This window comes from Polypterus senegalus, chromosome 3 (assembly GCF_016835505.1).
Source record: "Polypterus senegalus isolate Bchr_013 chromosome 3, ASM1683550v1, whole genome shotgun sequence".
NCBI lineage: Eukaryota > Metazoa > Chordata > Cladistia > Polypteriformes > Polypteridae > Polypterus > Polypterus senegalus.
Window position 1 is genome coordinate 227,093,578 of NC_053156.1, and position 22,798 is coordinate 227,116,375.

Genomic DNA, 22,798 nt, shown 5'->3' on the forward strand with positions numbered 1-22,798 from the left:
GCAATATGATTTTCTTTTTACTGGAAATCTGAAGACAGGATTCTTAACCAATGAATGAGGGAGAGAGGAGGATCTTCAATTCAAAAAGTACTGTATTGTGGGAATTACATCTTCCCTGTTGACATTAAATACTGAGTTTTCTGGAAGTAACTGTTAATATTTAACAAAAAAATGCATACATATTGCACGATTTGACTATATGAACGGAACCTTAAAAGATTTTAATTCCAGTTTGAAGATACATTGAAATAAAAGTGGCTCTTCAGGAATGAATAAACAATAACACATGCACAGTCTTTTGTGTGTTATACCTCTAAGTAATCAGCACTGAGCAAACATTAATCCTGCTCCATCCTTATTTCTAGTGACCACTGTGGTCCAATCTTCTCCCCACAGATCAACTGCAGCTCCACTTCCAGGGGTGTCTGTAGGATTTTCAGGGATTAGGGTCTTACCCGCCTCCGTAATTGTACGGTGGTACACAAGGATAAAAATCTGAAGAGCTAGGTTTCGCCTGTGCCTCATACTTGTAACATTAAATCTGCCCTCCCTGGGGTTTAGCGCGAGTCATTCGTGTATCTTAAGTTAAACATTTAACACTGATCAGGGGCTGTTTGGTATATGATGGGTAAGAAGATCGGGTGCTTGTCACAATCATTTGTATATATTTGGGGCTGGGTGCCAGATGGCACTGCCATTGCTAAACCCATGTACTCTATTAACTAACTTGATTAGAGGAGCAGGAGAAGGTGCTGCCGTGTGAGCTGTGTGTCTATGCGCTCTTGCCCAGTGTCTGAATGACTTCCATGGGGTATCTGAACGTCTGTCAGACAAGTAAAAGATGAAAAAAACACAAAACATACACAGTTAAGCAACAGCACTTCAAGGTTAAAAAATTGAAACAGTAGTTGAAGTCGTACAGGAAAGTTCTTCATTTTAATCTGCAAAGTCTCCAATGCTTTTCAATGAGAGATTAAAAAATTTTTAAACCGTGCATAGCATGATCTGTTTCAGATATTTTAAATGAAAACTGAACTGTTTTGACAATTTTCTGCATGCTACATTTCAACAAAATTGGTCCATGGGGGACTGAATTATTTCATACAGACAGACAGACATGGGCATGGAACTCATTAGGTGCCTTGCTTATTATACAGTATATGAACGCATCTGATAAAACTACCTTCATTCGTAACACTTAACAGATTATCACAGGGGTTTGTTTTGAAATATTTATTAAATCATTTTCAGCGCACTAGACAAAAACTTTAACAACGACCAATGACGTTTTAAATGAGAGGTTTATGATGAAGCATATTGTTTTTGCAGCCAGCTTACTTTCTTTAAGAGCTCAAGCATTAGATTCTTATGACATCAATAAAAGTGTCAAACCAGATTTATAAAACACAAACCGGGGCTGACAAAAGGCATGATGCAAATGAAGTGTAAAAAATGGACATAACGCCTGTAAATATGTGAGGAACCTGAAATACTAACAGCTTTTTGATGTGAAATCCCCACTTAGGAACCTTTTTTGGGTCAATTGTAAATATACTAATTCTTGAAAGTGGTGACAGGTATACTGGTCCCAGTTGAAGAAACTGTAAAAGTGCCAACATCTCTCTAATAGGCAACAAATAAAAGTATGCAAATAACCCAGAAAAGTGTTCCCTTGTTTATAGATTATTGTTCATTAAGTTGGGCTGCTGAGACCTAAAAAATGTTCACATGCTTTCGTAAATGCAATGTTTCTTTCCTGTTTATGTGTCACACGTCCTCATCTTGATGTCCTCATATATACTGAATCACATTCATAACTCTGGGGCTGAATTAGTGGGGTCTGAGTCTGCGTGTCTCCAGCCTAGCATCCATCTGCACTATGTGCCACAGTCTGCTTCCAGCAATCGTCTGATTGTACCACTTCTGGTGCACAGCAGCTTTACAACGCACTCTTTCTCAGCTCTTGTCCTGTCCTTTGCAGCCTCTTGAAAATAATTACAACTAATAAAACAAATCGGCAGTTTTTGTAAAGGGCTTGTGGTCTAGTACACTGATGCCTATAATAAGGACTTCGATTACTGTTTACTCTTGTACCTTAACGTGTTGCACTTTCACTTGTAAAATTATGCATGATTTTAGACAGTTTACGTAGCTTGTGAAAGCAGTGTGGCCTAGCGGCAAAGGTAATGGCCTGTAAAGTATAAGACTATCTAATCAGTCTCCACCATAGCTCCAGTTAAAAAAGAAATCAACTGCCCTAAGCACTTGTCATTTTTAAGATATTTTGAATAAAAGTTTGTGAAATAAATAAATTATCATCTGATTAGCACTAATGGAAGCTTTCTGACAAATACATTATGGCTAACTACTGAATAGTTCCTCTGTATCTGACTTCATGCATTTACGCTTTGTAGACTGCTTTGGACAAAATCGCCTGCTAAATAAATAAATGCATTTCAATTTTTCAGCATTATCGTTTCCGTTTAAAAACCTCAAGCAACTGTAGCCAAGCCATTACTTACATCTCCTATTTCCAGAACAATATCAAAAGAGTATACTCTGTGCATTCTCACAGATGTTTAGAACCAATTCTTTAATTGCCAGGGTAAGCATTCTAGACTGTCATTAATATCTAAAAAGAATACATGGAAAAGAAAGGAAGCAAAAAATTCAAAGCGATATTCATCTAAGGACTAAGATAACTTTACTTAAATTGTATGTCTTATGATTTGCTTCGTAAGTCACTTTGATTAAAGGCATCTACTAAACAAAAATAGGTGCACATTAAAATCTAGACATGTAATTAACATTCCTCCCCCAATCAGCTTCAATATAAAGCATCTGCACCTGGATTTTCTAATAAGCATTCCTATATTTACACCCATTCCCCACATCACAAAGTGCACAGGAATGCTATTATTTGAATGTTAAAGCAGCACCTCTTAACACTTCTCCAAATAGTAAATTAAGATGCCAATTTTTAAAGAGGGGCTTTCAAGGACTATAAGGACACCAATCCCTCAGACACCTTCACATACCACTCTCCAACACAAATCCATGAAGAAAGAAGACAAAAACTGCCTTTCAAAAACAATTTAGAATGGAAAAAATGAGAGAACTTTAACAGGAGAAAAACAAGTCTTACTCACATCTCTTTCTCTTCCAGTTCCCTGTGTTAGAGTAATGGTCTCACTATGACTACTCCAAAACAGTACAAATCTCAGATGAAATTGAGAGTTTGACTAATTACAATCATATTCTTAAATCGGTTTAAAAAAAACATTGAAATTCCAGGATAACTACAACATTTTATCCACATGTCTTCATGTGAAAGAGAAATATCTGAGCACAGGGCTCTTCTCTTAAGACAACCTTTAATATTAGCAAGATCTCCAAGCCTCCAAAATCCAAATATTACCAACCCAGAATACCAACCCTTCACCAGCCAGAGAAACATCTTGGAATCCTCACCTCGTCCCATTCCGATGCAAATGACGGTGTCTTCTCCAGTCTCTTTTTGCCACTGCTGCAGTTGGAAATGGACTCGCTGCGGCTAGCCAGTCCTGCCACTTCTTCCTCACTGGGGGGTGACACCAAAAGGTCAGAGTCCGACTTGGAAAGACTTCGAGCCAGCTTGAGATCTCCGGGAGGCCGACCAGTAATAGCTGGCGGCTCCTGTCTGTTAATGCTAGTGTGCAGGATGGTTTTGTAGACTACAGTGGATTTGGGCTCTGCCTTTGAGCTTTGCATTGTTGCACTAGGGGGCGCTGAACTCCCTTTGCTTTCCTCAACAGTGCTGAAAGTAGTCCTAGGCTCCAAACCTTTGCTGAGGCCCACAGTGGACCTAGACACCTGCGAGACTTCCTCCTGCAAGACTTCCTCCTTGTTCTCAAAAACTGGTGAAGAGCCGTGCAGAAGTCCTGAAAACTGCTCCAGAAAGACACCCGCGTCACGGCTCTCTGCTTTGGGCTCTTTACCCTGAGATGGCTCTACGAGAGAATAACAGAGTTATTAAAAATGAATTTCACTGCCCACATAGCCAGAACAGATGTGTTATTGTTAAGACAGACGTCTGTTTCACATGTCCAACGTCCCAACGCTCCAAACATTCCAACCCCTCCCAGCACTTTCAAAACACAGCTAGAGCATTTCCTTTATATGGTCACTACAGAAACAAGAGGATTCCCTGTAGACAATAACACAAGACTCGGATACACACTCTCCATGTGGCATCTGGACACTTGTCGGTTTAATTTTTTTCTTAAGCAATGTCTAATCATTAAACATGCACTTGGACAGACTCTGCGTTCTTTTCCCTGTGATCCCCATCTCACGTTTCAATCAGTGATGCCTAAAGGCACAGAACTTAGGCACACTCCAGCTGCACCACATTCCAGCTTGCAAAGACCACCACCCAATTGCCCCACCACAAGTATACAAAGAATTTGAAAATGTGAAAGGTCAGTGCATTGCTGCCAAGGCAAGGACAGCACAGCTGCCTACTCAAACATGGCTACAAAAAGGAAATGACAAAAATGTTCCTTGGATTACATGCAGTTTGGTTTTGATTCCAAAAGGCTGCAAGTTCCTATCCCACCACTGCCACCATGTTTCACACAGGGCAAGATGTTCTGATTTTTGAAGCGGAGCGAAGAATTTAAAAAGAGACTGAATTACTCCATTTATTTACAGGAACAAGACATCCAGTAGAGATAGAGAGTAACAAACTCTTACAAGTGTAGTGGAAAATCACCCCATTTCCCAATAATACACAACATTAAGAAATATAGTTTACTTTTCTGTGAACCTAGAAAAAAGCCCAAACAACTCCCTAATGCAGAAATCAATATAAAGACTGTTCACAACCTACCCTAGCATATCCCAGTCCTAGACTAACCTAGGACTGAGTGAATCTGCACTTTAATCCAATGGCTTTAAGATTTGCACTAATCAAAGTCAAACGATCGATTCATGGTATCACTTGCAGGCAATAACAGCTTTTGCCAATTTCACACACCTAGTATACAGGCAAAGCTCAACTCTCATGAGAATTCAGACACGTGTTTGTGTATATAATGTGATGTCCTGCATTTGAATATTGCAGTAGCTGGGATCAGAGTAGTAAGCAAATAGGAGACTGCAGTATATTTGGGTATGCCGGTCTTTCACAAGAACAAACATGGGTAAACAGTGAGTTAAGGGAAGACCTGCGTCTGAAGAATTGTGAAAAGGGAGGCATTAGAGAAGGAAGCAATGAAGATAGAACAGTGAGATACAGTGGGTATACCCAAGGGAAGTGAAGCAAATGAGCTGCAGTAAAGGAAGACAACAACTATTTTTGTATTATTTTAGAGCTGTGCATTACCACCAGAATGCTTAAATAAATGGGGAGTAAATGCTACCATTATACAAAGTTATTGTCTGCTTTTATAGGCATTGTTATCACTCTTTAATTTAATATTATTTTTTTGTATCAGTATACTGCTGTTGGATTATATGAATTTCCCCTTGGGATTAATAAAGTATCTATCTATCTAATAACCCTATAGCCAGTTAAACATCGAGAACAAATTTAAGTTTTAAAGATTATTTCATTCTTTCATTAGTGAATCCAGCAAAAACTTGAATGTATACAATACCTTATAGATATGTACAATAACCTATTTATATGTTTACCAGACATGGCTGTAAAATAAAATTCACCAATATGATTAGTCAGTATGTATTCCTTCCTGTGTTTTCTACTAATGCACAGAAAAGCAACTAAAAGAGAGTAGACATTCAATTCATTTATCCACTTATGTTCATCATTGTCAGATAAATTAAAAATATTCCTGCTACATAGTTTAAGAGTTGTACATGTTTACGAGACCAGGTAAATAATTGCAAAAAATATACAGAGCCCTTGATGTCATGATTAGGTTTTAAATGAATTCATCAGGCATGTTTGCATGCTTTGAAAGCTATTTTTTAGTTCCTTCTATCTTCGTTGTTTTGAGAGCTGCCATATGTGATGCGTTCCACATTGCTAGGGGGTGTGACATCAAGGGTTGTGACCTACAATGGGATAAAAGGTGGGCTGGGGTTTCTTTCGCTATCCTATCTGTGGATACAAATCTCCTAAAAACAAAAAAAAAAAAAAAAATCTTTTGTTATAGTGATTCCTTACTTCATGTCTGCTTTGATTCTCGTCTCTCAGTAGGATTTGGTAGCTAGGTTTATTTTTATTTGTTTTTCGTTTTATTTTTACACACTTCTCCTGTAAATAAATCACTTGATTGGACACTTCAGTTTTTTGGCAATCAATAAAACACAGAATTTCCACAATCTTGGTGCAATACAAGCAGAAAATCACTTTTGACTTCAGTATCTATACCAGCTTTTGGACCCGAGTAATGGTGCCAAAATGATTCAGAAGCAAATAATGGATAACTCCAGATCCCTCAACCCACCCCTACCTTACTCAAGCCTTTCTTGTGTGCCACATAATTGCTCGTCTTCCTGGTGTGTAGAACCACTGCCCTACACTATACACCGCTTCCTTGTTGAGAAACGAGCAGTCTTTCATGAAGCAATGAGGTCAGTGAGTGTTGGGGGGTCACACTTTAGACAAGTCTCCAACCACCTTCAAATAAATACAAGAGTAATACGACTGCACTGCTGACAGTTGGGCTATACATTGTCCCCTTACTGCAAACAGGTGGCACAACAAAACTGTGCCGACAAATGCATGGAGGAACAGTCTGTGCGTCAATAAATGCACACAGCTAGGAAACCCCACTTGGTGAATAATTTCTCCATTACATATACAGGATAACTAATGATCATAATTTAAATTGTGATATATATAAGCCTGAAGTGAATTATTAATTTCCTATTGAAAAGCCAGATTTATTTAGTACAAAGATATACAGTATATTACTTTATTAAATCTAAATGAAATGAAATAAAGAAAATGTGGAAAAACAAACTGTAACATGAGAAGACACACTAAAAAAATTTAAAGATAACCAAATTGTGCAACTTGTACCACATTATGTGTAAACATTTAAAAAGTGTAAATGCAGCACCTATTCATATATCAGTATTGACAATGACAAAAAATATTTAACCTGAACACATCTTGATTTGGACACCTCTAGCTCTGCAGGAAAGGTATCCATAAGCTCTTCAAAGGCATAAAACATAAAGCTAATAACACTTTATTGTGTAGGCAAACCTTTTTACTGGTTTTATAAGCGTCCACTACAATAAGTTCTTGCACTTTTCTCCCCAGAGATCTGGATGAAAACAGTAATCCACTAGCTGCAAACATCTGCCGCACCTGTTATGTCCTAAGTGTTTTTGTCAGTGTGCATTTACCCAGCCTTACTGCTGTTATGTTGTAAATCATGGAAGAATTCACCAGAAGAAATTAGCACTAATTGTAAGGGAAAAGATGGTTCTAAACCAAAACTCATGTCATCCCTGTATTGCAGAAACAGGCAGGAAGCAGTTTCACTATTAATGACGGGATAACAAGACTCCAGACTGCGATTACAATGGTCGCCAATGTGACAAATAGCCATATAACTGCCGAAAAGAACTTTATTGAAGAACTGAAAATAAAATGTAATTAAACCTGTATGACTGCAAGCAAGGAATTACCTTTCATAAAATGTATGTAGCAAACCTTGTTAATAATATAGAATGGAAGGGCCGAATAGAAGAAATATGATAATGACAAATCATATGCTGAATTTATTGGGAGCTTTGTGCAAACACTAAGTGGGATTGACAAGGAAAACTCCATCTCAGTTATAACCAACTGTTGTAGCTGTGAACAGTCCTGTCAGATTAGCAAATCTTAAATATGGATTTAGTCAGAGAATAAACCCAACCAGGATAAGAGGAAGAGGAGGATACATAATGGCCAAGCGACACTGATATTTTGTTGGTCAATGATACCTGTACTGGCTCAGAATCTGACGAGCTGACACTCAGTTTGTGACTGTATAGTTTTGCTGTTCTAACCAATAAATGCACATAATTTTTAAAGTTTGAGCAAAAGTCCAATCAGCAGTCGAGATTCTGTTCCAATAGGCAAGTGCAAGAACCAGGCAATAAAAGAACTGAACAAACATACAGGCACAGAAGACACAGTAAGTCATTCACATGTGTAATATGGATAATATTGTTTCTGTAATTTGACAAGTACAAAAGTAATTTGGCTCCTAAATGTTTAACTTTAGGAGAAAGTTGTTTCCAAGCGCATGTTTTAGTCTGGGGCCTTGATTAAGAATTAAACTTTTACTCTTTACCTGCATTGCCTTTGGAGGTCTGTTGTACAAATGACGTTTGTGACACGGACTGAAGTGGTGCACAGGCGTGTCCAGGAGGTGGCACAGGACATGGCAAAACAGGCTTCAGTTGCTGTATAAAGACAGACAACATTCAAAGATTAGATTCAAATTAAGAAGTGGAAAAAACTTCTAACAGGGATCACAGCACCTCTAGCCTTACATGCATGCAAAAGGGAGAAGGAGAAGCTTCAGCATCTCATTTGCACATTTAACTGAACACAAGTTGTGAATAAGCAGCAGAAAACAATTAATTGTATCCAAGAAAATCAGATAATAAAAAAGAATGAGCCACCATGCCACCCTTCATGGCACAGGTAAGGCTGAGTTGTGTACTTCTGATCCCTTTTATCTACTGACATACCTGAGGTAGAACAGTGGCAGAAGGCAGATGCACGCTGTCCACATCTACAAAAGAAAAAAGTAAAATCAGTGAATATATAGCTGAGAAAGAAGTAAAGCTCATCTCAGATAATTAATAATTGCAATTGTTACACTGTATATCATCGCTTCTTAGCTCATTTCCTTCAGGAATGATGTGATATATACACTGGTTTTATGTATACCTCCTGGTTTATCAACATTTGCCACTTAGGCAGTACTGGTTGCTTTATACCTTGGACTACACGTTTTCTCCGAAAAGCATTCATAAAAAATGAAAGCACATTGCAGATATACAGAAAATATAACATTTCACAAGTTTGACATGTTTGTTGTATAAGCACTGCCTCCCTAAAACCCCTGAATTGGACAAGAGGGTTAGATCATGGATCATTGTTTGGATGAATTATTTTGTAGCCATGCTTAAAATTCCAAGGATAGATAAAACTCATGTAGGGGGCAATTGGTTCAGTCATGTGTACAAAGTACAATGGAACTTGCTTGCTTGGCAGGCACCATGCTACCACTCTGAATAAATCATGCTCTTTACACTATGCAAAATATTACAATGGAGAATATAACAGCTAAAAAGCAGCCCATGTCAGAATCACCCCACCACTCAGGTAATGCAGTATATGATTTCAGTTACATAAGCCCATATATACAATTACCAAGAATGGCATTACAATGTTTTTTCACGTAATTCTGAGTAATAGGTACACAGCCTGCACCAGTATCCATGTGGAGAAAAGAAAAGTTGACACAGAATCGAAGAAGCAAGTGCGGGTGAAGACTACAATGCTTGAAGGCGGCACACTCATGGCAGACCTAACAATGTATGAAAGTGAGACCATAAATAGTTGTTTTCATTTTGTTTAAAGCAGACACGCAATTGAAATTGTGCTAAAGATGTAGCTGAAAGCAACGTGGTACTTAAGTGTATAGGAGATGCTATTTAGTAAAACAAATAGTTATCTGATTTGAGTGCACATCTGTCAATAAACCGCTTAATCTGTATGTGGTTTAACATGTACCAACACTGCATGCAAAAATGTGATTTGAGTACATACAGCATTAGAAAAACATGTGATTTGAGTAGACATGTATTTAAATTTATAAAAAAAATGCTTCACTTTAGATCACTATATTATTTTGTAAATGAATATATACAATGATTGTGAAGAGACAACTCTGACTTGGAAAAAATACAGAACGTATCCTTTAAGTTCTCCAACCAAAATCAAATATTAGGTAAAGGGCACCTTATCAAATATTTCATTTTGAACCAAGTTATGCAACATTCGCGTTGCATAAACAAGTACTTGACATCTAATATTTAAGAAGTGGCTACATCGCCAGTAGTAGCAATGAATGTAACCAAACATTTTCTATGAGCTTTCAATCATATCTCTTCAAATACAAAATAAGGGAAAAGAACTGTTCAGTTATCTTTAGATTTGACTTCTAGCTACAGATTTACACAAACAATTCCTTAACGAATAAAACTGCAAACATACAACTAATTCAGTATAAATTATTTCAAATAGTTAAATTCGCTCAGCAAAAGATGAATTTGATGGGCAGTAGACTGTAGAAACTAAGACTTGCTTTTCTCGACCACTGTTAAGCTGTCATGCTGTGAGCCGCCTATTACGCAAGCTGCAGACCCTCAGAAACTTGTCTTCTGATTGAACTGGGACTTTGGGTCTGGCAGATCTCCTCCAGTTTCCAATTGCCTTTGGGTTGTGTAGGGCACCGTATTCACTGACACTCATTTATTTTTTATTTTCTCTAAATGAAAGGCCCACACTTCTGGTAATAATGCTCTCATTTCTTTTCTTAATTGCAGTTTTATTACAATATCACTGGAATTACACTTTTTACAGTGTAATATTTTTCAAGTAGTACTTCAGAGGGTGTAGTAACACATTCTGTTCCAACGCTGCTTTAAAACAGACAGAGGGGTTTTAAGTAATCAACACAAGTTGGGACACCTGTGCAAACGGCTTCAACATACAAGGCTTAATGTTAACTTTAATTGTTGCAGAACATCTGTAGGTTATAACCAATTAGTTGTTCCGTGAAGGAGGCCCATTTGTAGTATCCAGTTTTTGCTAACCTAAACTATAAATTTAAACCTTTGGCAGTTTACTGCTTACATTTTCACCATTTTAGGTCATTCATTGCATTTCACCTGATTAAATGTGAAGAAAAACTGGAAAAACTGAGGTGTTCTAAAACTCACCGGTAATGTATATCTACCTTGACTTGCGCACGTACTTTTATCCAGTAAAACCCATTGTTTAAGTGCCTCTGCATGTGCATTCGTTTTTAAATGAACTAGTTCCATTTTGAGTTTATATTCTTGATCTTCTTGGTGATGCTTTATTCTTGTACTGATTCTAAGCCATTCCTCCAAAGATGCAGTGCCTGCTGCAAACAATTTCAATGTCCACTCTGTCCATCACATGTGTTTAAACCAGCAAAACTGTCTAAAGTACAAAAGCATATGGATATTCACTTAAGAAATACAATTTCTTTCAAAGGTATACTGATTTGGTATGTGTGCTTTTTGTATAATTTGAAACTTGTCAGTACCTGGTTGACTCATATCTGTTGTTTTGCAAATGTAATTTAGGCCGCAAGAGAGATGTACATTTTCACTGTCCCATGTGCAGTTTAAAACAAATCAGGAGGCAGGATATGATCCACAACTGAAGGTTGTGTAAAGGAGTTTCAGTTGTGAATGCACAATCACGCTCTGGAACTTTTACACTTTGTTTTCTGTACGTTGACCAGGCCATGTTAATCTGACCATATTTTATGCAAGATGTTAGCATGGTGTGTTGCCCACCTCCACAACAGAAGTGTTACATGGCACTGAACATTTAATTGCATGTGTTGTTTCTTTTTATAATGTATAAAAGCCTTCCTGGAAAGATATGTTTTTAAATTTGTAGTGTTATTTTTTTTAACCTTCTTTCTCCACCACTCTTCATCTGAATCAGCACAACCATTTTGACTCAAGTAACCAGCCAAGCATGATGGAGCACAATTCTTACTCACAGAAGCAACAAAAACTAGTAAAGGAAGACAGGTCAGCAGCTTAATTTTGTTTTCCTTTCTTTTGTTCTAATTGTTTAATTTCTCTCTTTGTTTACTCCTATCTTGTGTATGGGGTCTTTTATATTAAATGTTCAATTAGAAATGACTCTATCTTTGGCACTATTCCGAGTGTGAAAACACACTAAGGGTACAAAGACCAACTCATTACAGGTAAATGAACCCGTTTCTTTATCCTGGTAAATTGTTGTGCTCCTAAAACCAACGTATACTACTATACAGCTCATAAAATGTTACTGTAATATGAAAATGTCTATTTAAAAAAAAAAAGCCCAGAAGATAGTGTTCATATATTTAATCAATGTAGAATCATGTCTTCATGGTTATAAAAGTTTTATTCCTTAAAGCTCAGGAAAAAAACAAACAGTAATGTTATTTTATTTGGATAATACATTTCTTTAGAGAAACTACCCAGTCAATCCACAGTCTACAGCAGTGCTAAATTACTATTGATCTATGCTAGGATTGCTAACAGCCACTGGCAAAGCCCCATGGTATCGGGAGCCACAGTCAATTTATTCTCTACTTAAGTTAATAATTCGAAAACACAACATAAAAGTAGATTTATGAGTGCTCAGAACTGACATATGCTCTCAAATAGACTCTAGTCCTCTGTAAATATACTTTATAGGATGACCAGGCAGCACAGTTTATAAAAAAAGCATACTGTGCATGAGAATAACAAAGACTAGGAGACTAGCAAGCAGCCATGCTAGCCACCTAAAACAACAAAAACAACAAGGCATTTCAGGTTGTTTAGAAATGGAGGTGACATGAGGAATAAAAAGATTAAGTGCACATATCAGCCAGAAAAAAAAGTAGCTGCTGCCCCCTAGTGGCTACATGTAGTAACGCACCTTTCTTCTGCTTGAAGTCTTGAGCAGATGGTTTCTTCGTCTCAGCACAAATCAGTAGCTCGTAAGGATTTTCTTCTTCACACTCACTGCTCTTGCTGTTCATATACAAAGCCTAGGAAGCAAAGATATGTCACTAGCATTTTTAAGAAAGGCTCTGGCACATGATAACAAGTTTAGAAGAAGAGTGAAAACAAAAAAAAGTAAAAACAAGTGGTAATGGGAAAGCACATCCCTGCTCATACTCTGCAAATTGGGGGTCCAAGATGGAACAAACTACAAGGCAGATCATGCAGAAACATACTGTATGTTAAAGGCAAAAATAAGATTGTGTGCGCACACAGCACAAAAAAAAAAACTTGTGGAAAAGCAAGTAAAAAATAGATTAAAAAAATGTAATAAAATGTGTCATGGAAGCACTGGCAGCAGGCAGGTAATAAAAAGTCTCCCAAGACAACACAATTTTGGGACACTAAATTAGAACCAATATGCATTCCTCCATTTTTGAAGCCCACTTTTTGTATTAAAGAGTGGTATGGAACCTATCTGTGACTGAATCGTGACCAACCCTGGAATAAATGAGAAAAAAAAAGAGATACACTCCTACATTCACTTTTACCAATATACCAAAAAACCTAACTGCACAACACTGGAATCCATTAGGAAGCCAGTCCCCCTAAGTGAAGCCAACACAGATATAGGGAGATGACCTTTGGACCTTGACTCAAAGTCATGTATTTAACGGTGTGAGCCATGATTACAAACCAATGTGCCATCAAGGCTGCCAGTTAAGCAAAAAATAAATAAATGCTACAGCACACTGAATATTCTACTTCAGAAGTTAACACTGTATGATAGAGTGATACGAAAGCATAAGTATTATACAATACCACTTAAAGTGCATTCCTATTGCACCACATGTAGATGCACACAGTGATGGTAAATTAGGAACTAACCCACTAGCTATACAATTAAACTGGTTAGTCCAGTTCTGAACTTATTTTGGGGTTGCAAAGATTTGCAGATACTCCATGCAGAATCAGACTCAGGAAACTCTAAAATGACAGAAGAAAGTACCTGGAGGAAACCTATGTAAACACAAGGTAAGCATGCAAATTCAGCATACAGGGAGTGCAGAATTATTAGGCAAGTTGTATTTTTGAGGATTAATTTTAATATGGAACAAACACAGTGCTATCAGTCAATCCAAAATGTTAATAAACCTGAAACCTGAATGTTTCACAACGGAAATGTGAGTGTGAACATCATCGGGGGAATACATATGTGCGCACAATTATTAGGCAACTATTAGTGTGCAGATTTATTATGCAACTAAAGGAAAAATGAAAATTTTCCCATCTCACTTGTTTATTTTCATCTGTTATAGTGAGAATAATAAACAAACACCTCAAAATTTACAAATAAACATCACTGACATTTAAAAAAAAATAAATCAATCAATCAATGACCAATATAGCCACCCTTCTTTCCAATAACGGTCATAAGCCTTTCCATTCATGGAGTCTGTCAGTTTCTTGATCTGTTGACGATCAGCTTTTTGTGGAGCAGTGACTACAGCCTCCCAGACACTCTTCAGAGAGGTGTATTGTTTTTCTCCCCCGTAAATCTAGCGTTTAAGAAGTGCCCACAAGTTCTCGATAGGGTTTAGGTCAGATGAGGAAGGGGGGCCATGTCATTATTCCTTCATCTTTAAGGCCTTTACTGGCTGGCCACACAGTGGAGAACTTCGATGCAAGTGATGGAGCATTGGCCTGCATAAAAATCATGGTCTTTTCCTGTATCACTGTTTGAAGAAAGTGTCTTGAAAAACTGGCAGTAGGTTTGGGAGTTGATTTTGAGTTCATCTTCAATGCAAAAGGTCCAACTAGCTCATCTTTAAAAATACCAGCTCATACCAGTACCCCACCTCCACGTTGGAGTGGAGCTCTGTGCCCATTACTGATCCACAGGTCCATCCATCTGGTCCATCAAGAGTCACTCTCATCTCATCGGTCCATAAAACCTTTGAAAAAAATCTGTCTTCAGATATTTCTTGGCCCAGTTTTGATGTTTCAACTTATGTTTCTTGTTCAGTGGTGGTTGGGTTTCAGCCCTCCTTACCTTGGCCATGTCTTTGAGCACTGAACACCTTGTACTTCTGGGCACTCCAGGTAGGTTGCAGCTCTGGAATATGAAAGTACTGGAGGATAATGGGTTCCTGGTAGCTTCACGTTTGATTCTTCTCAAATCTTTGGCAGCTAATTTGCGTCTTTTGTTCTCAACACGTTTCTTGCGACCCTGTTGACTATTTGCAACAAAATGTTTGATGGTTCTGTGATCACACACCAATATCTTAGCAATTCCAAAAGTGCTGCATCCCTCTGAAAGACTTTTTACAATTTTTGACTTTTCAGAGTCAGTTAAATCTCTTTTTTGGCCCATTTTGCTCGAGGAAAACTAGCTGCCTAATAATTCTGCACACCTTGATATAGGGTGTTGATCTCCTTAGGCCACACCCTCCCTCATTACACAAATACACATCACCTGACGTGCTTAAATCCAATAAGCATTCAAGTTAATACAGCTTGGAGTTGGAATATACGCATTAAAAATGATGATATGGTCAAAATACTCACTTGCCTAATAATTGTGCACACAGTGTATATAGGGTTAGGTAAAGGTAGGAGAGAGTTTATTCTTGTATTATTTATCGTATTATTTGTCTTCTTATTATTTACTATTATTAAAGTGTACTCGAGTGTAGCAATCATAACCTGCATGTCTTTTTCCATATGAACAATTGTAAACCTACTTTATCCGACCCCTGTATGTTACGTAATCAGATAAATACTGTACATCAAAGTTATATTAAATAGCATTGCAAACCACTTTTAACAGTGGCACACTCCCATTTCTGGTAAATGATGTCAACAATGTGCAGCTTGACCTAACACCATTATACTGCTGGTTTCTTTTCCCTCACTGTTGATTTTCTTCTCCACTTTTGAACCTTGTGTCCACTCTCCAGAGCTTTTAACATTGGCCCCTTTAAACATTATACCTGTACTGCAAATGCTATGACTCACTCACCCAAAGAATTCATCTTGCTAATATTTAATAACAATAATAATTTATTTTCTGTCCAAATTTCCCATTGACCAATCTAACAGCACCTTCTTATGATGAACTACATTGTTTTCTTTCCCTAGTAAACTAAATACTTTAAACCCTTAAACATTTCTCCAAAGATATTCTCATGAATCTAGACAGAGGCACTGAGCTACTTCTATACGGGCATGCAATTTGAAGTGGCAAAACCTAAAGAAATCCATTAATCTTTTTTGGTAAACTAGGCTCAAAGCCAAAAAATAATTTGTTCAAACTCCAGTGACAGTGACTGATTAATTTTATTACCAGACACCTGCTTTACTATATAATAGTATTTTGTTTTGTTTTTGGCAAATGTGAATAGTCTTTAAAAAGTTCAGTGAAGCTAAACAATAATTTGTTGTAACGTACACTTACTAGGAATAGCAAAAAAGGTGCAGGCTTAACCTTTGTCAGTCATTCAGATGGAGGGAGGGGGTACACTTCCCTGCACCACACAGAAGTAGGGTGTTGTACTGTGTTAGCCATTATGGATACAATGACTTCTCATTGCACCATGCAGACAGAAATTAAGTAGCTACAGGGTGAGATAGTGGATTGCTTAAATGTATGAACTGCTTCTTGCAGATCGGGGATTTTGATGAGGAGAAGGGTTAGGGTTAAAGACACAATCATTCAAAGTTGGCCTTAGAGGTATCTAAATGTTGTGGTAAAAGACAAGAAGCCTTTTTAATAATCTTACTTTTAACTTACAATTTTTGCCTACATTGAAGATGCTATCCTCTATGATTTGTGTTTAGTTACTAGGTGCCACTAGTGGTGCAGAAAAGGAAAAGGCATATCTCAATCAGCATGTCGGATAGTAAAGGTACAGGTGGAAAGCAATGAGCTGACCAGTGCTATCTGACATTTTCTAAGGATATTTATCAGTTTGGTCCGTGCTTACCTTCCCCTGTGCATGAGTCTCAATGTACTACCCTTATTTTATTTACCCAGTGGAGAGACTCTCCAACCGTATTTGTTCCTGCTATTGCCCTTATTGAAAACACTAAGCATAGACAGCCTTGAAGGAAATCTTACATAGTCTTCTTCAATTAACAGGTGAAATCCCTGCCATCTCCAAGTCCAAGCTTGCTTAAGTTATGTCAGACTAGTTTGCTGAGGTGCTGCCCCTATGAAAGAACAGCCTTATAAAAGTATGTTAAAAGAAAAGAGGGTCATTGTCAAAGACCCTGTAGTTACATAATTAATAAAAATGCATCTTTGGGTAGTAATACTAATTGAAAATGTATCATTTTATTTAATCCATTTATTATATTTGTGAAATTAAATACAGTATAAAAGAATTATCTGTTTCCATATTTTCCTGTCCTCTGCATCTGGGTCTGTCACATCCATCCTTCCTCTTGCCTGGCAGATTCATCCCTAGCATCCTTCATCCTATATACCCAGCATCTCTCCTCAGCACATGTCCAAACCATTGCAATCTCACCTCTCTGGCTTTGTCTCCAAACTGTTCAACCTGAGCTGACCCTCTAATGTACTCAATCCTAATCCTGTCCATCCTTGTCAAACCCAATCTTAACGACTTTAACTCTGCCACCTTCAGCTCTCCTGTTTTTTCGTTAGTGCCACCGTCTTCAACCCTTATAACACACAGTAGCTGGTCTGACTACCATCTTGTAGGCCTTTCCCCGTCATTCTTGCTGGTATATGTCTGTCACAAATAACTCCTGACACTCTTCTCCGCCCTCACCACTGTCACACTTCCCTTGTACTGTACATACCCTGTATCACTCTTACATACTTCTCTGCCACTCTCAACTTCCTCATACAATACAACTCCTGCTCTCTAGGAACCCTGTCATATGCTTTCTCCAAGTCCACAAGGACACAATGCAACCCCTTCTGGCCTTCTCTACTCTTTTCTATCAAAACCTTCAGAGCAAACATGTCACCTGTAGTGCTCTTTCTGGCATAAAACCATACTGCTGCTCGCTAATCATCACTTCCCTTCTTAACCTAGCTTCCACTACTCTTTCCCATAACTTCATGCTGTGGTTGATCAATTTTATCCCTCTGTAGTTACTACAGCTCTGCATATCACCCTTATTCTTAAAAATTGGTAAGAATACAATCCTTCTCTACTCCTCAGGCATCCTCTCACTTTCCAATATTGCATTAAACAATCTGGTTAATAACTCCACTGCCATCTCTTCTAAACACCTCCATAATTCAACAGGTACAATATGTCAATGGGACCAACAGTCATTCTTCATCCTCTTCATTGTTGTCCTTACTTCCTTCCTTGCTAATCCATTAAACCTCCTGGTTCACTATCTCCACATCATCCAACCTTCTCTCTCTCTCTCATTCTCTTCATTCATTAACCTGTCAAAGTACTCTTTCCATCTATTCAACACACTCTCCATCATTATCCTTTATCACACTAATGTGATGCTCTTCTTTCCCAACTTGGTCCCTCTGTCTAGCCTATCAGTACAGGTCCTCTTCTCCGTCCTTAGTGACCAACCTCTCATGCAATTCATACACCTTATCTTTAGACTCTGCCACCTCTCTCTTCACCTTGTGCCTTATTTCCTTGTGCTCCTATCTACTTTCTTCATCTCTCTGACATTCCCACTTCTTCAAAGAAGACTTTGCCAACTTTTTTCTCTGTATACTTTCCTGTACTTCCCCATTCCACCACCAGGTTTCTTTGTCCTTCTTTCTCTGTCCAGATGCCATACATGTCACCCTTCTTGCAGTATACCTTACTCTTTCTGCAGTACTTGCCCAGGTATCTGGTAACTCTTCCCTGTCATGCAGTGCTTGTCTTACCTCCTCCCTGAAATCCACCTTACAGTTTTCCTTTTTCATCTTCCACCATTTGATCCTTGGCTCTCCCCTCACTCTCCACCTCTTCTTCTTGATTATCAATGTCATTGTACAGACCACCATCCTGTACTACGCTTTCCCCGGCCACCACTTTGCAGTTTGCAGTCTCCTTAAGACTGACCCTCCTGCACAGGATATATTCTTTCACTCTTGTACATCACCCTGTGTTCCTTCCTTTATGTTTAATGTGGAAATAGGTTACCATGTGTCACCAAAATATTAGTTATTCAAGCAGAAGCTCATTTAATTCATGACTTGACTACCATTACCACATCATTGATTAATGTTCAGTTGGATTCAGATTTGGGAATGAGAGGGCCATAGCATATCGGTAATTTCACTAGCATGTTTATCAAAACATGGAGTAAACACATATAGTAGTGGGCTGCCTTGGTTGAATGACATGTCAGTTACTCACCACCCTTTGGTATACAGACTGTTAAAACATAATTGAATTCCAAGTAAAGAAATCATTCAGCTTTCATCGATGACAGCAGACCATTTGCAGACACAAGCCGTTACATTTTCAAATAATTTTTAAAAACACCCTTACTTATATCCTATATTGCAAATGACAATCTGTTTTTTTACGTTTTTTTTTAGCCTTTCACCTCAAACAGATGCAGGAAAGCATGGTCTACAAAAAACAATTCTGACCATTCAAATTCCTCTGTGATATTTAGCTTTTTTTACTCATATTTTATCAAAAGCAGGCGCATAGAGATGTTGTCAACATGCTGTCATGGCCAAAACTTTGTTTCCCTGGGAAAATGATGGTCACAGGTAGCAGGACCACATGGCTCCTTATAAATAAAACATTACAATGGAAACAATGTGACAGAAGAATGTAACATGTTAGCAAATTAATACTATACTACAAATAGAAAGAACACAACTGATAGTAAATTCTATTAGACTATAAACATCTCTGATAGTCATACGCCGCCTGAGTCTGATCTCATATCCTTAGGCAAGCAACCTTCAGAATTCAAATTAATCCAATAGAACATATAACAAGTAAACTGCCAGGAAATACTCAGCAGAATTAAATACAATGGTTAGAATTATTAGAGCAAATAAAGCAGATAAACCAAAATGTACAAAAATTAGCTGGGACCCTAATTGCCAGTTAATAACAAATGTAGAGGAGCAAATTAAGTATGTCAAAACATTACTGTAAAACATCCCCTCAACGGTACCTCTGTTGGCTGCTCTTCCTCTTCTTCTGGAGGAGGTTGAGATGGAGGTGGTGGCCTCTCTTTCTAGAGTAAAAAAGTAAAAAAAAAAATGTTTTTATTGCTTCCTAAAACAAAAACGCGTACACAGTTTATACTAAACCATAGTATCTCAATCATTTTCAGTAACATGAATGATCAGCATTGGCAAGAATAATGTTATCTCTTAGAAGACACTGCCCATCTTCCATACTCAAATGAATTACAATTTTCAAAACTTTGTTTTGCTTTTTTTTTCTTTTCAGAAATACCTTTAAGCAAAAGGAGAGTCAATTTCCATGGAGGACCTTCAAATTAAAGGCTTAGGCTTTAAAGTAAGCCACTCTTGCTTACTTTACAAAGGCTTTTTAAAATTCTCACTTGACACCATGCTAAATCCTGAGCATTTATATGTTAAACAAACCATACCAAAAACTTCCATTACCTCCTATGGAATCTGGCTTCAAGTGCTCAGTGTCAATCATAACATATGCATACAAAGCTACATTTGCCAAGCACAGCCAAATTCAGATAGATAGATAGACAGACAGACACACACACACACTTAAACCATCATTTAAAGCTTCTTAGTTGGATGAACACAAAAGTATTTGAAAAAAGAAAAAAAATGTAATTCAGGGACATCACAAAGCTTTTTTTTTTTTTTAAACTGCATCTGAGACTACATTATAATAAGTTACAAGTCAATCACATCTAGAAGGCAAAGAAAGAAAAATAATAAGTAACCACTCAACAAAAGCAAGATATCAAAACGTTAAAACAGGTTCAGCATGCTCTATTAGTTGAAGAATCATTATTAGAAATCTATTAATAATCACTTTTGACATTTGCATTTTATGATGACTTCACCATTATTTGTTGTTATTTGTTATTTACTTGTTGCTCTCCAGTCTCTCTTCCTCTACATCCTATACACAACAGACTCCCGGTGTAATATGAGTGCTTGCCACCTACAAAAATTCTCAGAATCTCCATCATCATAGGCTGTATTAAATAATTGAGACACTTAGGAATATATGATGCTTAAAGTGGACTTTGCCTTATGGTGCAGGGAGGACTATCTGGAAGTCAACGTCAAGAAGACGGAAGAGTTGATGGTGGACTTCCAGCATACCAAAAAACCTTAAAGACCTGTCACCATACAGGGAGAGGACGTAGAAGTGGTAGTTAACTGGAGGATCACATAAACAGCAAACTGGACTGGTCTGACAAATCAGTGGCATTGTACCAGAAGGACTAGAGCAGACTGTATTTCAAAACAAGTCAGTGTATTTTTCAACACTGTTGTATTCCAGGGAAGCAACTTGAGCTCAAAAGAGATTCAATACCTGAACAAAATTATCAGGAAACCCTACTCCATCACAAGGCGAGCCCTGGACACACTGGAAGCTGTTGTGGAAAAGAGAATGGTGCCAAAATTGAATGCCATCATGTAAATTCCCCTCTGTTCTCTTCTGTTGGTGCACTTTTAGCAGCAGGCTCATTCTTTCACGATGTGCTAAGAAGCGTCTCTGGGGATCTTTTCTGTTAGCTGCTATCACACAATTCAATGTTTCCTCCTCAGGTCCCAAAATAAATGCTTATACTCTTTAACCTCAGTATGCAATTTCTGCACATTTATTTATTTTTTATTTATCTATCTACGGATTGATTTTTTTTTTTCCCCTCGTAAGTCTGAGTATTAGCTTATGTTTCTGATGCTTTATGCATCTAAATTTCCCCTTGGGATTAATAAAGTTTATCTAACCTAATCTGACATAATACATTTTCATTATGTGAACACTAAGTCTAAGGAATTTAAATTTGCTATTTAAAATAAACAGGTAACACATGTGGCCTATAGTTTAATTTTAAAAATACCAAAGTTAATGCTTTAATATGGAACCAAAGGATTCTGTGCCTCTGGTTAAGCAGAACCGTAGTGGGCACAACCATCCATTTTTGGCAAAGTTATAAGTGAGTGCCATTTTTCACTTATTAGGAAATGGCTGCATTTCACTAATAACTATGACTATGACAAAGCCAATCAGCCAGCACCAAAACTGTACAAACTGTACGGTATGCCTCAGGTGATCTTCAAAACTATGCAAAATGTTATGTTCCCAATCATGGCACAAGTATTGACTAAAGTGACAGGGGTTAGAAGGAAAGGCTGTCCTGGATACAGTACATGTCATCCATTCGGGAACATATCAAGTTCTACATGCTGCGCAAAGCAAGCTCTGGGCAGATGAGGAACTCAATACTTTACACCAGTTGAGGGACCAAGTCAGATGGTAATTAAAGTGAATAAAGTCAGTCACACATCACATCAGGGGAATGTTAAATGTTAATTATAACTTGTGCTGTGGTAGGCTACAATAACACAATGGGCAGTGCCGATCACGTGAGTCAGGCACTGACAGTGTACCCTGTCAAGTGCAAGCAACACGAGAAGAAAAAAAAAAATTGACATCTGTTCAAACAGTACATGTGCATTGGTGACTGTTTTAAAACATAACATACAAAGTATGTACGCTAAATCTGCATCAGTGACTTTTGGTACTGAAATGTTTCTGAACTATCAAGGCTAACCAAAACCTTCAAACTAATTAAAATAATGGTCAGGGCCAAAAATGATTAAAAAAAAACAAACAAAAAAAAAAGAACTGCAGTATACATGTGCAACTAAATACACATATTCACTGGGAATATGGAATTTTTTTTAAATATATGGTTAAATTCAAAATGTATTAATGCATAGTAACTTTTACAATTTTACGTGGATTTATGTTTAGGTGACTTACTGTAGCATTCAAAAACACTGCATGGAGATTTCCACATTCTGTACAAAGCCTAATTTTACGGACCACTGGAGTGC

The 22,798-nt window shown here is 37.6% G+C and overlaps 1 protein-coding gene across 4 annotated transcripts in view; it reads right to left on the bottom strand.

The window, feature by feature from the left end:
• Nucleotides 1–22,798, bottom strand: part of LOC120525944 (ankyrin repeat and SAM domain-containing protein 1A-like) — a 145,556-nt gene that overhangs the window by 89,688 nt on the left and 33,070 nt on the right. For all 4 annotated transcript variants that reach the window (XM_039748674.1, XM_039748675.1, XM_039748673.1 and 1 more), the window contains exons 7-11: nucleotides 19,903–19,965; nucleotides 12,701–12,812; nucleotides 8,704–8,747; nucleotides 8,301–8,412; nucleotides 3,472–3,989 (exon numbers count right to left, since the gene is read on the bottom strand). In XM_039748674.1, coding sequence (XP_039604608.1) covers nucleotides 3,472–3,989; nucleotides 8,301–8,412; nucleotides 8,704–8,747; nucleotides 12,701–12,812; nucleotides 19,903–19,965 — 849 coding nt within the window. The remainder of the gene's footprint in view (nucleotides 1–3,471; nucleotides 3,990–8,300; nucleotides 8,413–8,703; nucleotides 8,748–12,700; nucleotides 12,813–19,902; nucleotides 19,966–22,798) is intronic.